Consider the following 14724-nt stretch of genomic DNA (forward strand, 5'->3'; position numbering starts at 1 on the left):
TCTCTCTCTCTCTCTCTCTCTCTCTCTCTCTCTCTCTCTCTCCCCTAAACATATCCAAACAAAGGAATGTTTGTTTATAAATAACTCACTTGAGATTCTGGGAAACCAAAAGTCATTAAGACTAATATCTCACCCACTTCTAAGAGCACCCAGAGTATCTGACATGAAATGTCTTCTAATATCCCTTACCAAATCACAGGATAATCACTATTATATAAAGTTAAGGCTGGAGATAAGGCTCAGCAGGTAAATTGCATGCCTTGCATGCAGGAAACCGTGTGTTCAATCTCAAGCACTGCCAAAGACAATGAGTAAAAAAAATCATAAAATATAATAAGTGTGTCTAATTAAACATATAGATCCTTGCTTTGTAGACTATAAAGGCTAGCAACTGGATAGGCTTCCACGATGAAGAGTAACCAGCCTCGTCCCTCGTTCTTTCATTAACAAGACCCACAACTGAAGAAGTATGTACTAGTGACCCATGGCCATGCAACCTGCATCCTGTGACTTGCTATTTATTAGCAAGAGTGGATGCCAAAAGACACATCCCTGTGGGGTAGAACTCCTAAGCCATATTTTTCCAGTGGTCAGCATAATGGCAGGGAGAAAATCAGTTGATAAACCAGATGTTCCCAAGATAAGCCAGATGTTATCAAGCCAAAAAGTCTAAAATAGTGTTTACCTAAGGGGCATTAATGAATACACACACACACACACACACACACACACATACACACACACACACACACACACACACACACACACACAGAGAGAGAAAGAGAGAGAGAGAGAGAGAGAGAGAGAGAGAGAGAGAGAGAGAGGCCAAGCCCCAAGCCCCAGCTGGTCTCTCTGTATGATAAGCTGATGGTAGTAGTAGCAAATGCAACAGCAACAGCACACAGACTGGATCAGATTGTTGGTTTCTGATTTGTGAGTCTCCAAGATGAACATCGAACTGATTTATGCTCAGAATTTGGAATTTTGTGGTAGACTACAAATGCGAAGATAAGTACAACATAAATTTTTAAAATACTCCATAAGTCTCCGTGAGCTTCAACATTCTTCAATGTTCTTATGTTACAGGCAATTATCTCCCCATTTAAATGGCTATTATTTTCTTACTTGAAGTCTATGCTCTTGGAAAGTGTCATTACCAAGTGTGGCAAAAAATCTGGTTGTGGGCTGTAAATTTTATTTAAATGGTAAACATTTATTGATTGCAAATTGGGAATCCTAGAAATCTTTAAAAAGTGATTATTGTAAATGAATTCACTCTCTCTGCACAACAAAGGGGATAACACATGCATGTATATGTTATTCTTTTGATGATTACATGAATGTAAGTCTGTTTGTTTTTACATACTTGGTTTTCTTGCCTGTTTTGTTAAAATGCCAACAGGATTACCATTCATAAAATAGTCTTCCTGTACACTGGCACAATCAGAGGCAGGCACTCCTTGCCATAGAAGGCTGTAAAATGTCCTCCAAGAAGACGAGAGAGGGAAAGGAGGCATCATGTACATTTGTGTATTAGGGTTCATATGGTCTGCTTGAGGCCATAGGGAGATGAAGCACTGTTTGTAAAATTATTTACAAGTTGAAGGAAGTACTTCAGTGTGTAACACTGAGTAGTCATGTGACCAGGAGAGGTATCCATTAAGACATGATTCCTTTGGAATGTGTTCAACACAACATTACTTGTCACCTCCTTCTATATATAACTTATATTATCAGGTCTGATGGAATTTCCCTTCAAGGTTCTTTGAATCTTTCCCTGGATCCTATCCCTCTCACTCCTCCCTTGTCTGCCCTAGTATTGCATGCATAGTATTGTCTGGCTTCCCATTTCCTACTTGCCTCTACCTTTTAGATCTCCCAGCATGATCTCGCTTTGGTGCTACCTCCATCATATTGGCCTCCTGTGGGTCACTAACTTCTATCATACAAACTCATGAATACTTCCCAATATGGCCTGCCATAACAACACAACTCACATCACACCTTCCCATGAGTTCATATTTTCTTTTGAGTGAGCCAAATTCTTCACCTCCAGCCCTACTCTCTGAAAACCTTTCTTTCACTCTCTCACAAGCCTGGGTGAATCTACATACTGTTGTTTCCTTACTTAGCTTGAAATACACACATGCATGTATACTTATAAACATGATCATGTAATGTTTGCTAGTTGCCAATATAAATATAATACATATTATATATGTATGTCTATATGTGCTAGACAATCCTATTATGCACACATATGCACATATGTGGCTGTACAGTTCTACATTATTTTCCACCTGTTAACATACAAAAGTATAGACACACTTGCATACATATATGCTCATATAGTCTTCCATTTTTTGGCTAGTTGTTTTACATTTCTGCATTTTGCCTCCCAAACTGGATTTAAATTTCCTTAGAAAATGAAGGCAGATCTTCTTTTGAGCTGTATAGGTAACTGACTTTTTAAAAAATCACTTTTAAGCTGGGAAATCTTCAGTGACAACAATCAGCCAATTCCTTTCAATCAAAGAAAGGTCTGGTGAATTTGCCAAGATTGATTATTTTAAATATTTAAAAATGTACATAATATATACTCATGATTGAAAGTGTTAGAATATAACGGAAAGCCACAGAAAAAAATAATGAAGCCACCTGTACTCCTATCAAGATTATCAAGTGTTTTGAGAGATTCTATCTCCCGCTTCCTAGGCAGTGCATAGGAGAACACCTTCCACACAGACAACAAGGAGTCACTACTCATCCTTCGCCTACACAAGTTCAGAACCTCAAGCCTCACTGCCAGTTACAGTCATTACTAAAGCTGAGTTCTGGCTAAAAATGTCCTCTTCCATAGGCTCTCCTCTTTATCCATTGTAGCAAATGACCTCCAGACAACTGCATTCCCATGTACCAGTGTTCTAAGGAATCCTAAGCAGCTTCATTCAGAAGGACCAGACCAATGAATGAAAGATGTCCATTCACTTGCATCATGAAGGAATTAAAGCAGGTGTTAAAATGAAGCACAGACAAGGTGGCTCACAGTGACCCAGAAAGGCCTGGGTGCTATTTAATTGAACTCCCTACCACCCGTCTTTACACAGCCCTATTCCCTGAAAGCACTCCTTTATTCTCCGCCAAACAATGCACAAAGGCAACTGGGGAAGGAAGTCATGTTGCAATATTTTAAAACATAAATCTTGCTACCAGTTTGTTCACAGACAGCATCCTGTTCTCCTTACACATGGATCAGGCACTGGAAGCTATCCTTATGGGCTCTATGTCCTGTTCTACAAAGTGGCGTCTTGGTGATGTGTAGTCACCTTCGCTTAAACGTCCAAGTATGAGTTCTGTAAGCACAGGTTAATTTGTGTCCAGTGAATAACTTAACTAACTATATGTTAGCACTGCTTTTGCCACATTTAGAATTTATTCTTTCATTAATTGTGAGATTGAACTGCATTATTTTATGTGTATAAATAATGTATATTTGTTTAGAGTATCTGTGTATAGTGTGTGTGTGTGTGTGTGTGTGTGTGTGTGTGTGTGTGTGTATGTGTGTGCAAGTGCCTAAGCATGCTAATATGGAGGTTAGGTGTTGTTTTTAATCAATTTCAATCTTACTTTTGGCACAAGATCTCTCACCAAACCTGGAGCTGACCAGTTAAAGATTGACTGGCCAAGACGCTCCTGGGAACCTCCTGCCTCCTCCTATTAACCAGTGTTTCAGGCATGTACTACCATTCTTGTCTTCTGACAGGGGTGCTTAGGATCCAAATTTAGGTTCTCATGCTTGTGAAGTAAGTACTTTATCCATCTTCCCAGACTTTCAACTCCGTTCTTTCATTATTGTTCCTTTTATGTTTGTAATGTTGAGTAAAAACTAAACTTAAGATTTACACATATGCTCGGGGCTGAAGGAAGTGAATCCTCCACACTCCCAGCACTCAACAAACATCACATGATGGTTCAGCTGTACCATCATACCAGCCTGAACCTCACTCGCTCTTCTGAGTATGATTCAGAACTCTATGGCCAGATTCCAGCAATGTCATCAATGTGCAACTTGAGTCAGGGAAAAAATGTTTAACTCTTCAGTAGCTTATTTTATCTTGGGAGGCAGAGGTACATTATAATGCTTATAACTGACAGATCTGCACAGGCAAAGCTGTGACTGTTTGGTTTGCTCAAGGCTACAGCCTTCTCAAAAGTGATGAGACAGGACTTGGAGGATCAGGAGAAGGGGAAGGAACCCAGGAGGAAAGTCCATGGGAGTGGACAGCCCTGGGAAGAAGTGGACAGCTCTTGTGAAAAGCTGCTTTGGCAGAGGGCACCCCAGGCTTTGGACAGGAAAAGAAGACTCTCTCCCTAAATATGAACTGACTCAGTTTTAGAATTTCACTGCTGCCCCCTTTTGTTTCCCATCGTGGGAGAGATATGTGTGAGTTTAACACTAGAGGGCAAAGAGTGAGGGAGTCGGCACTCTTCTGCAAGGCTTCATGACGCTGCTGTTGTCGCTGGTGACAGTGTTGCCACATATGACCTTACCCTTTGCCTGGACAAAGAAGAAGGGATCCTGTGACATCAGAGAGGACTGCTATGAGCCTCTGTCACAACAGTCACTCGAGTCCTCTGTTGTTGAGCATAGCTGACACATGAGTCCTCAGACCCAGGCATCTCTACAATTTTATAAGGAATCTCACTCCTCACTATACTTTCACCTCAGCAATCTGATAAAACCACCTTTCATAAAGGGAAACTTCACTGCTAATAATAATAATAATAATAATAATAGTAATAATAGTAATAATAGTAATAATAATAATGAACCAACCAGGGCCTCTCCAGCTCAGCACCAGACATTTGTAATCAACAATTCTTTTCTGCAATGGGCTGCTCTGTACATTGTAGGGTACTTAGTGTCGTTCTTTGTCTCTAACTACAAAGTATCAGTGCTATCACCTTGTAACTTAGGCTTAGCAATCAAACATACCTCCAGACATTGTCAAATGTCCCCTGGGGCTGCAAAATTGCCTTTGGTTGAGAATCATCAGCTTAAAATGACCTAATGAGAGATTAAATTAAATGAACCATGCGTTTTAACGCATTGCAAACAATTCTATCAGTGTGGGAAGTTATATAGGGAAACAAAAAGAGTGGAGTAGCATAGATTAAGCATCTATATATAGATAACTGACTGGCTGTCGAGCCAAAGCTCCTGAAGCTACAAATGAGAAGTACTCCATGCAGATTCCACAACATGAAATATGGGGACTTAAGGTCATGTGGAAAGTTCTGAAACTGGCCTCCCTGGGAGGTAACGATTACCACACAACCTCCCCCTACTTTTCAGTTATCCCAACACCGTCATCTGTAAAATGTGTGGCATTCACCCAGTATGGAGTAGGCATAGCTGATCCTTAGATAGGAGGTCTATAGAGATAGACATGTTCTAAAAGAACTGTTTATTTAATGCTGCATGACTTAGAATGGGTCTGTAACCTGACAAGTGTACTGGATGAGGAATGTTCAATTTACCAGTTCTAACCAGCCAAGTCCTCACATGAACTTTCTAAGACCCAGCAGAGAAGCCTGGGAAAGTATAACCAACACAAACCTTTGTTTGTTGCTCACTCCTCAGCCCTAACTCCCCCCACCTGGAGCATTCACCTAAGACCCACGTAATGTCCCAGGCATGTTACAGAATCTTACCTATCCATAGAGCTGACGGACATATCAGCTACACCAACGACCTAGTGCCTCCACACAGGCCAACACAAAGAGGAGACATTCCGTTCTATTTTTAAATATATTGAGCAAAGAAGCAGCTTGATGCATCTTTTTGTAAAGGATGGCTGTCACCCAAGAAGTATGGTCTCCCTATTTTTATCAATGATATAGACTTTGAAGTCAGATAAATTTAGACATTCAATCTTAGATCTTTATTTGTCAACTGTGTGATTTTGGTGAAATCACTAAACTTTCTTTAAAACTCACTGCTTGCATGTAGAAAGTGAATGTATATATACATACATGTATATGAAAATAAAAGGGATGTATGTAACAATATACAGAAAGCAGAAGTGTTCCATAATGGTAACCACCATTGTTACTATTATTTCTCCTCAATGTAATCATTTTTATCATGCACTCATTAAACAATCATTTATTTATTCAGTATCACCTATGAACCCAGTGATAGAAAAATTGAATTCTTATAAAAATTTGTTCTCTTGAAGGAGGGAAATTTTAATGAAGTGGAAAGATAGTAATGTGTGACTGGTGGTTAACAGAAGTTTTGTTTTGTTTTGTTTTGTTTTGTTTCTGTGCAGCCTAGCACAGAGGAGCTTAGAAACTCTCAGATGATGGTGCTGTTAATGCTGATTTTGATGCTGAAAATTAGCTGATTTGGCAATTTGCACCCAATTCACTCGTCACCATACTCTCTGAATGCTTCTCACTATAAGAAATGATTTATTTTCAAGTAAATGACTCCCGATCTTGTGAGAGTGAACCTCGTTTCTCTGAGTAACACTTTAATAGGAGTAGATTAACATTCTTTATTATAGGGTAGACTCATAATAGACGCCTAGAGTCTGGGAGGTAATTCTCACTACTGAAAGGAAAATGAATTTTGACTAATTTATAAGTACATACTAGATTTTTTTTTTGAGTTTAGAAATTTTCCATCATGCGAGAAAATTAGGGGTCTGAAACAATAATATAATAGCAATAATCAAAACTGTTCACTGACAAAATAAAACAAACGGCGATAGACATTAACCCCTTAGTGACCAGAAATGCCTTCTTCTGTATTAATTCATATCAGGCACCATTTGCTCCCAGGGCCCTTTCTGTGGAACAGAGAGGAGTAAACAGCTTTACACACTTTTCTTCCTTGTCCACAAAGCTTTCACAAACCCTTGTATTTCAACACAGTTTAATACACTCTGTGGTCCTTAGCACTTTAAACTCTAAAATGCACTATTTCCCAAATACCATTTTTCCCATAGCAGGAACCCTCAAGCTGTGATGACACGTTTCCCATTGGCAATGACATAAGAGCCCCTACATGCTGGGAACCCAGCACCACATCGGTGTGGCCCAAGCCACGGTGAGAGAGAAGTTAGCTCATTTCTCCAGAGGGGATGCTTACCTCGAATATGTTCGCAGGCTCATTGTTGTACTGGTTGGATATGATTTCAGATTGGTCACTACACCACTTCAATCCACCCAGAAAGCTGTCTGTGTCCAAGTCATTCACATCAAGTTCAGAAAGGTCAAGTTCAGGAAGATCTGGGCAAAGAGGCTGGTCCTCACCAACCAGAGCTGCACACTGCAAAGAAGACATGGCGTTATTAATGGCAGGAATTCACTAAACATCAGTAGCATGCCGTGGGAATTAAGTCTGGTTAATTCAATGATAGCACCAAAGCTGGCCTCCTGGGCTTTAGTCACCAGGGGAAACTCCTTCCATTCTTTTTTCCATTAGCTCCCAAGGGGGTATTTCATTTAATTTCTTCCAGCCAAATTCTAAACCTGGATCCAAGCTAAGTAACATATTTCCATGAAGGTCTCCTTGATTCTTTCAGGTAGAAACTAACAAAAACTTTTTCCTACTTCCAGTATGGTTACACTTGATGAGTTTTAACCCTCTTATAGTTAACTATGCACATGATTTTATTCTGTCCCTATCACAGGTCCTGTTTGAGAGAAGTTTGCAAGTGAATTTATACCTTGGAATCACCATCAGAGATAATGGATATCCCCATGAACAACTGCTCACAGAGATAACAGAACCCAAGGATTAGACTAGGAAAACTTCCTCCATGCCCACTCCCTGTAAGTATTATAATCTGTATCATTCATTTAGCAACTAATGATGCAAGTCCTCCAGCTCATCTCTGGCTCTCTTGAATTGTTATTTAAATCATTTACTTTCACTTGACTTTTTATGAGTTCCTTGACTTCATCCTTAATAGGTCAAATGCAAGTTCCTTGAGTTAAAGAACAAAATTCATATTATTTTTTTATGTGACCCTTACAACTTTCACTAGAAATATTTTGCAAGAGGTGTGGGGTGTGTGTGTGTGTGTGTGTGTGTGTGTGTGTGTGTGTGTGTGTGTGTATGTGTTGGGTGGGGAGGGTGATCTGTCACCTAAAAGGAAAGAAAAAAAATAAAAAAGTTTTATATCATGATTATATTTTGTATTTTATTGAGGTATGTCAAAACCACAGTTATGGTGAATTTAAAAGTGATTATATTTGTATAGAGATACAAAATGGTTTCAATATATTCAAAGGTTTAAATACTTATCAGGGAAACTACTTTAGATCATTTTGTGTGTGTGTGTGTGTGTGTGTGTGTGTGTGTGTGTGTGTATGCCTCTCCTAGTGTTTAGATAATCTTTCCAAACGCCCCTGACCTGTTGCCTTCCTTACCAATGAGATGGTCTCTTATTTCATTGGATACTTAGCTCTTGAGCCAGGTCCCTGTGCTCTAAAGAACCCTCAGAAGCTCTTTCTATGGGGCATGATGACAGCAGAATTACCAGGACTTCATCCTCTTACCAGCCAACTGCCTGAATCAAGGCACTCCCACCCAGAGAGAAACAAGGCCCTCCTGCCTCTACTCTCCAAGGTCCTCAGAAAAGGTACTCAGTGCTTCCTATACAGGCAGGGTACTCAGTGCTTCCTATACAGGCAGGGTACTCAGTGCTTCCTATGCAGGCAGGGTACTCAGTGCTTCTTATGCAGGCAGGGTACTCAGTGCTTCCTATGCAGGCAGGGTACTCAGTGCTTCCTATACAGGCAGGGTACTCAGTGCTTCCTATGCAGGCAGGGTACTCAGCGCTTCCTATACAGGCAGGGTACTCAGCGCTTCCTATGCAGGCAGGGTACTCAGCGCTTCCTATACAGGCAGGGTACTCAGTGCTTCCTATGCAGGCAGGGTACTCAGTGCTTCCTATGCAGGCAGGGTACTCAGTGCTTCCTATACAGGCAGCAGTGAGACGTAAAGCTGATAAACTTCCTTGACATTTAGATTTTGAATAAAATAAGTTTCATGCAGATTTTCTTTCTGGAGCACCCCTGTCATCCCTGGCAAACTGTATTACACAGGTCATATGCAGCAGTGTGATCTGAAGCCACAGGCTGAGGCGTAGGCACAGGGTAAGGTCAGAGGGAAGAGAGCCTGCCTATCATTGCACTTTGTCCAGAAGACCTCCGGATCCCAGAGGATCCCCTAAGGCCGGCACATGGCCATGCCAAGAAAGATCTGCCTTCTTTCTCATTTTATTGACTAGGTTTGTAAGTGGAAGCCTGGCTATAAAGAGTAGATCTTGTCCGGATACGGTTAGTGTTTTGTTGTGGGTGTAACAATTCCAAGGCTCCGTTCTTATCCACACTACGCATTCCCAGAGCACAACCCCTTTTTTATTAACTCTTCCGTCACAAGATGAGGAAAGAACTTTGTCAACAGTGCCAAACAACACACAGGATGTCATGAGCGGAGGATCCCTTTAAAAAACATGAAGGACCACAACCAAAAGGAGCATCCAAAGGAAAACCAAAGCAGAAGCCCGCCCAGTGTACCCCTGGTGCTCTTCCTGTACTAGAGCTCAGAAGCCATGGTTGGGAATGGTGAATTGTCACACTGGCTTCCTGAGAGACAGTTTTTTTGTCCTCTCTCTTTAACTACTCTCTCTACGGGAGACTAGTTTAGAGACCCTTTAACCTTTAAGGAAAAAAAAATATGTATTTGAATATAACTTCTGCAACTATTGAACACATAAAATTAATTTGTTTTAGCATTATTATTTTGCTTTCCCTCACTCACCTGCCTTTCTCCCACCCACCCCCTCTCTGTGGTGTGTGTGTGTGTGTGTGTGTGTATGTGTGTGTGTGTGTGTTCCTGTTTACTCTTATACCATGCTCAAAGTAGTGTTTGTGCTTGCCAGTGTTGACATCCTGATCAAGTCAATGCTCCTGAATGTGGCATGGTCCTACTTATGAAGACCACATTCACAGAGGCAATGTCTCCTGTTATTAACTCATATTTGGACCTGGACAATTGCAGATGTAGCAGGCTGAGCTGAGTAAGTGTCCTGGTCTGGTCTGCCGTGCTGATATTGATGGCTCCCTATGCATCTGTAACAGGTGTGTCTTGCCTCAATTATACAGATACCCTACAGCTACTTCGCAACTGTGAAAGCAATTTCACAACTGTATTCTTAGTTTTTACAATAAGATTTAAGAGGCTAACGCAGTCTCTAAACACAAAAGGCTAATTATTGTACGTTATTTCACCCCAACAGACAGTCTTTCCCCTTAGCTAAGGAGCAGACAATAAATTAGCTTAACTGCATGGATGATAATGATTCATTATAATTAAGTATAATTCTCCATTAACCTTTCCGAGGTTTTGGTGCCATTGATGGTAAATTTTAAAGCGAGAGAGAAGAGTGAGTAGATTTGGCAGCATTAATTATATTAATAAAAAACAGAATCTTAACTTGTGATAAAAAACATTAGTGGAGCTGGGAGGAGGAATGGAGGCAGGAAAGAATGACAGTCTTTGTGAAGTGTGTCATGTGAACTGTCTCTATCAATCTTAGTAACCTTATTGTATATCACCTCCATTAAGCTGTGAAACACCAGGAGACTCTGAGAAGCTCTGGTGGGTTTGGGCTTTTATTAACCAATACACTGTCCTGTCATTATGTGTGAAAGGGCATAATAGGTTTGAAGATGACAGCAAACATTAATGATTCAAAAAATGAAAGCTGCCCACGCTACCTGCTGCTTGTAATATTTCGACAGGCAAAGATGATTCCCAGAGCCACAGGCTCGAAGGCATGGGTTTCTAGCAGCTGGCTGTCTGCTATGCAGCACTAACTGGACCGTCACAGCTGACCCAAGACTCAATCTAAGGCTGAACACTGAGCCCTTATCCCCAACTCCTTAAGAAAAAACAAAGAAAGAAAGAAGAAACTTAAAGCCATGGTTATAAATGGCTACGACGTTTACTTGCAAACAACTGCAGGAATTTTGACTACTAAGGCAAATCTCATCTCCTTTCGATCACAGTTCCTCAGTCTCTGAGAAGCTTCCGAACTATCCAAGAGGTAAAAATGAAAGTGATTCGAAGAGACCTATGGTGCCAGCCAGACAACCACCCACGGGTTACGCTGGCTACTCCAACAATTAGGACTTTGAAGCCACTTAGAACTCTGACTTCCAATAGCCACGGGACACATGAATTATCCATATCTATTTTGCCTTGCCAAGAAATCACAAGATAACAATAATTATAACCCGCAATCCGATCTGCCAAAGCCTGGGGAAAGCAAACGGAGCCAACATCTGCAGACCCAGCAAAGAGTTAAGAACCCAGGGCACGGCACGCCTGGCTAGATTGGAAAAATGCATTCGCTGGCGGCCTCGCCAAATCATTTTCACTTTAGATGTGTATCACTGCACCACACCGACATCTTATTTAATCAAATCACGTGTGGCACTTGACCCTCCCCCTTACCCTACGTGCCCCCGCTACCGGGAGGAAGCACCATTGTTAGTTAGCAGCTCCGATCCTCCGCGCAATTCAATTCGGGTCCATCTCACCAGAGTCCACAAAAGTTTCACTTGTTTTCCAACTTGCTCAAACTTTCCCGAGAACATTCCATTGTACTGAATGCAAACACGCTGAAGTCCTCTGGCCCCAGCTAGACTCCAGAGATTACGAGGAAACTGCTTGTGTTTTTTCCTCCCCTGTATGAATTGTAGCCAGCAGAGACTGTGGAATTGATGTATTGCGGTCTATTTTTACACAAGCAGTGAGCAGCTCCACACACAGTCTGCATAAACTCCATTCTCTCTGAGCTTCAGGCAGCTCTCCGTGGTGGAGAGATTTAACCGTTCGGTTTCTCGCCACAGAAGCAAACAGAAACCCTTGCTCTCTTAAGGCTGGGATTTTTTTTTTTTTTTTTTAAACTCGCTAGCCAACCCTTTCAGCCACACACAAGTGTTTTAAAGGAAACAGCACTGTCGTTTTGTGTTCTGTGGGAAAAACAATTTAACTCAGACCCAGCAGGATCTTGTAAATTCTCTGTTTAATGAACAGAGAAGGGCTGAAAAAAAAAAAAACAAAACAAAAATCCTGACGAGAGTCAAAACGGACTCTCTTTTTAACACAATCCATTTTAATGTTTATCTTCATTTTCTTATAAATAGAAATGGCATTTTTCCAAGCAGGCCACTGAACACTGGAAAGACTTCAGCTCCTGATTCATATCAATATCTTAGAGCATAAATATTGCATACGAGTAGAAACAGAGCCAAAGGCACATGGAAAGAGTTTCTAACTGCTAGATACTGATGACAGCAGCTAAGCTTTGATTTGCTCAAGGCATCTCCGAGCCACCTTAAAATAGCAAACTTATTGGAGTTAAGATAAGATGGAGATTTCCCCCTCCCAAAGCTCCCACTGAGCTACTTTCTATGTCCCCTCCTCTCCCCTAGCCCATCCCCCCTCCAGAAATCATTGCATCTGAGGGAAGCTCCGGTCCTGCAATGCCCAGCCCAGCTCACCTCTATGTCACTCCATACAGAGTCTTGGCTGCACATGTCCCAAGCCATCCAGCTCCTGAATGACGCCAGTCAAGCTTTTTCAACTCCAATCCACTCTGACACACAGCACACACTCATGCAGGCAACCAGCCCCTTACTGAGAGGGAACTGAAGGCACCTGTCTTACTACAGTCCCCAGTCACATGACAAAGCTATTAAAAAGTAGGCTGGGCTGTCACTCACCCAGCCTCCCTTCTCCTGTGCAGCTTGCTGCTCAAACTCCTGACGTCACTCCGAGGCAGCCCTCTGCCTCAGTGAAGTAACGCTTAGAGAGAGAGAGAGGGAGAGAGAGAGAGAGAGAGAGAGAGAGAGAGAGAGAGAGAGAGAGAGAGAGAGAGAGAGAGAGAGAAAGAAAGAAGAAGAAAGAAAGAAAGGAAGGAAACACTTGGCCTTTGGGAGGCTTCAAGCATCACACTGTGACTAAAGCCAGCTTTGAATGCCACTAACTCTAAACCGGAGCCCTGATCATATAATAACTCAAATCTCCTGCAATCTTTTTTTTTTTAATTTATTTTCCATCCAAAACAGGCAAATAGCAAAGGCCCCCTGTTACTGACACAGTAACTACACCCTTGCCTAAAATGTGTGTGCTTTAAGATCCAGTTTCTGAGTGGACCCCCAGACTCAGCTTGGAACTGAGGTAAAAGCTCCTCATGTGATACATTTTCATGAGATTCATTTTTTCCCTCCCTATTAGGGGAGTGTTTGAAAGCAACAACCCCCCCTTTCTCTCTACCTTTCTTCCTATCTATCTATCTATCTATCTATCTATCTATCTATCTATCTCTTCTTGTTTGGTCAACAAAACAGCCACATTTGTTTACATCTAAACAAACTCCTCTACCTCAAATTAGCTGTCTCCTTGGCAGTAGAGAATGCCGGGTCTCCAAAACTGTCACTGCAGTTTGCTTTGCTCCGTGTAAAGCAAGCAAGCCACAACACCCTAGACTCCTGGGTTCCCCTCAAGATTCTTTCCGAGGATCTCATAGGCTCCCAGAAAACAAATGTTAGAAAATACAATTGCTGCTGCCATCACTGAAACAACTGAGCTACTCTACCGCCACCCCCCAGCCCCCCCCACACACACTTATTTCTTTTCTTATATGTAGCATACCCTTCCTCATGGCCTCAGGGTGCATTTTTGAATAAACATTGGATTCCAACCCTAGTGTCCTGGTTGTACAGTTGGTTTTTGAAATCAAGAATGTCCAGGGAATGAAGGTAAAACACTGAGATGGTATCAGCAGAGAGACTCATTTCTTGAGCTTTGCTTCCTAATACTTTTTTGTCGTACGTGAGTCAATGAAGGGGAATGCAGGTGCAACCGTTTTCCCTGTGACATTACATACGGAGTACATAACCAACTCTCAGCACTTCCCATAACACTCGGGTGCTCAGACTTAACCCTTACAGGCCCAGTGAGAAATACACAGGGGATGTTTGAAAACACATTTTCATAACACCTCAAACCCCACAGATTCAAAAACCAGCTCATTTCCTTTACTTGACAGTAATTTAGAAGAAGGAAAAAAGTCCCTAATGCATCTAAATATAATTTATAAAGCACCATTCATTTAAACTCCTGTTCCACTGAGGTTAATTTAATGTGTTCTTTATTGTCTCTCCCCTTAGAAGGAAAATATTGGTGACTTCTCTCAATTTATATAGTCAGTTACTGAAACAGTAAAGTGAAAGAAGGAAGTACAGTATACAAAAAAGCCCACCAGCCTGCTCCTTATTTCAGATCCTATATAATGGGTCTGTTGTCTGAGATGTCCACAACTAGTAGCCAGTGAAGAAGGTGATGAAATTGACAGTTTGTAAACAGAACAAGATGGCCAACAGCTTTGACATTCTAAATTAGGTGAATATACTTCACTTCTACAACTATCCTCTTCCAGACAGCCGAAAGGTATAGTGAATTTAATTTTCTAATTCAAAAGAGAGAGGGAGAGAGAGAGAGACAGAGAGAGATAGAGAGAGAGAGAGAGACAGAGGCAGAGAGACAGAGAGACAGAGAGAGAGAGAGAAAACCAGAGAGAGAGAGAGAGTCAGAAAATACAACCCTGGGATCACTTTCTACATGCAATTAGT

The 14724-nt window shown here is 41.4% G+C and overlaps 1 protein-coding gene across 7 annotated transcripts in view; it reads right to left on the reverse strand.

Moving 5' to 3' along the window:
• Ppargc1a (PPARG coactivator 1 alpha) overlaps positions 1–14724 on the reverse strand; it is a 657537-nt gene that overhangs the window by 86060 nt on the left and 556753 nt on the right. The window contains exons 1-3 of one of the 7 annotated variants that reach the window (XM_031342262.1): positions 11571–11594; positions 10801–10964; positions 7160–7339 (exon numbers count right to left, since the gene is read on the reverse strand). Coding sequence is in view for 5 of the 7 variants with exons in the window: in XM_031342261.1 (XP_031198121.1) it covers positions 7160–7339; positions 11626–11682 (237 nt within the window). In the remaining 2 variants the exon portion in view is untranslated. Of the gene's footprint in view, positions 1–7159; positions 7340–10800; positions 10965–11539; positions 11903–12591; positions 12752–14724 lie in introns of those variants that run through there. The other 6 variants (XM_031342258.1, XM_031342261.1, XM_031342257.1 and 3 more) reach the window with 6 other exon arrangements.

Source organism: Mastomys coucha, unplaced genomic scaffold, assembly GCF_008632895.1.
Source record: "Mastomys coucha isolate ucsf_1 unplaced genomic scaffold, UCSF_Mcou_1 pScaffold22, whole genome shotgun sequence".
Taxonomy (NCBI): domain Eukaryota; kingdom Metazoa; phylum Chordata; class Mammalia; order Rodentia; family Muridae; genus Mastomys; species Mastomys coucha.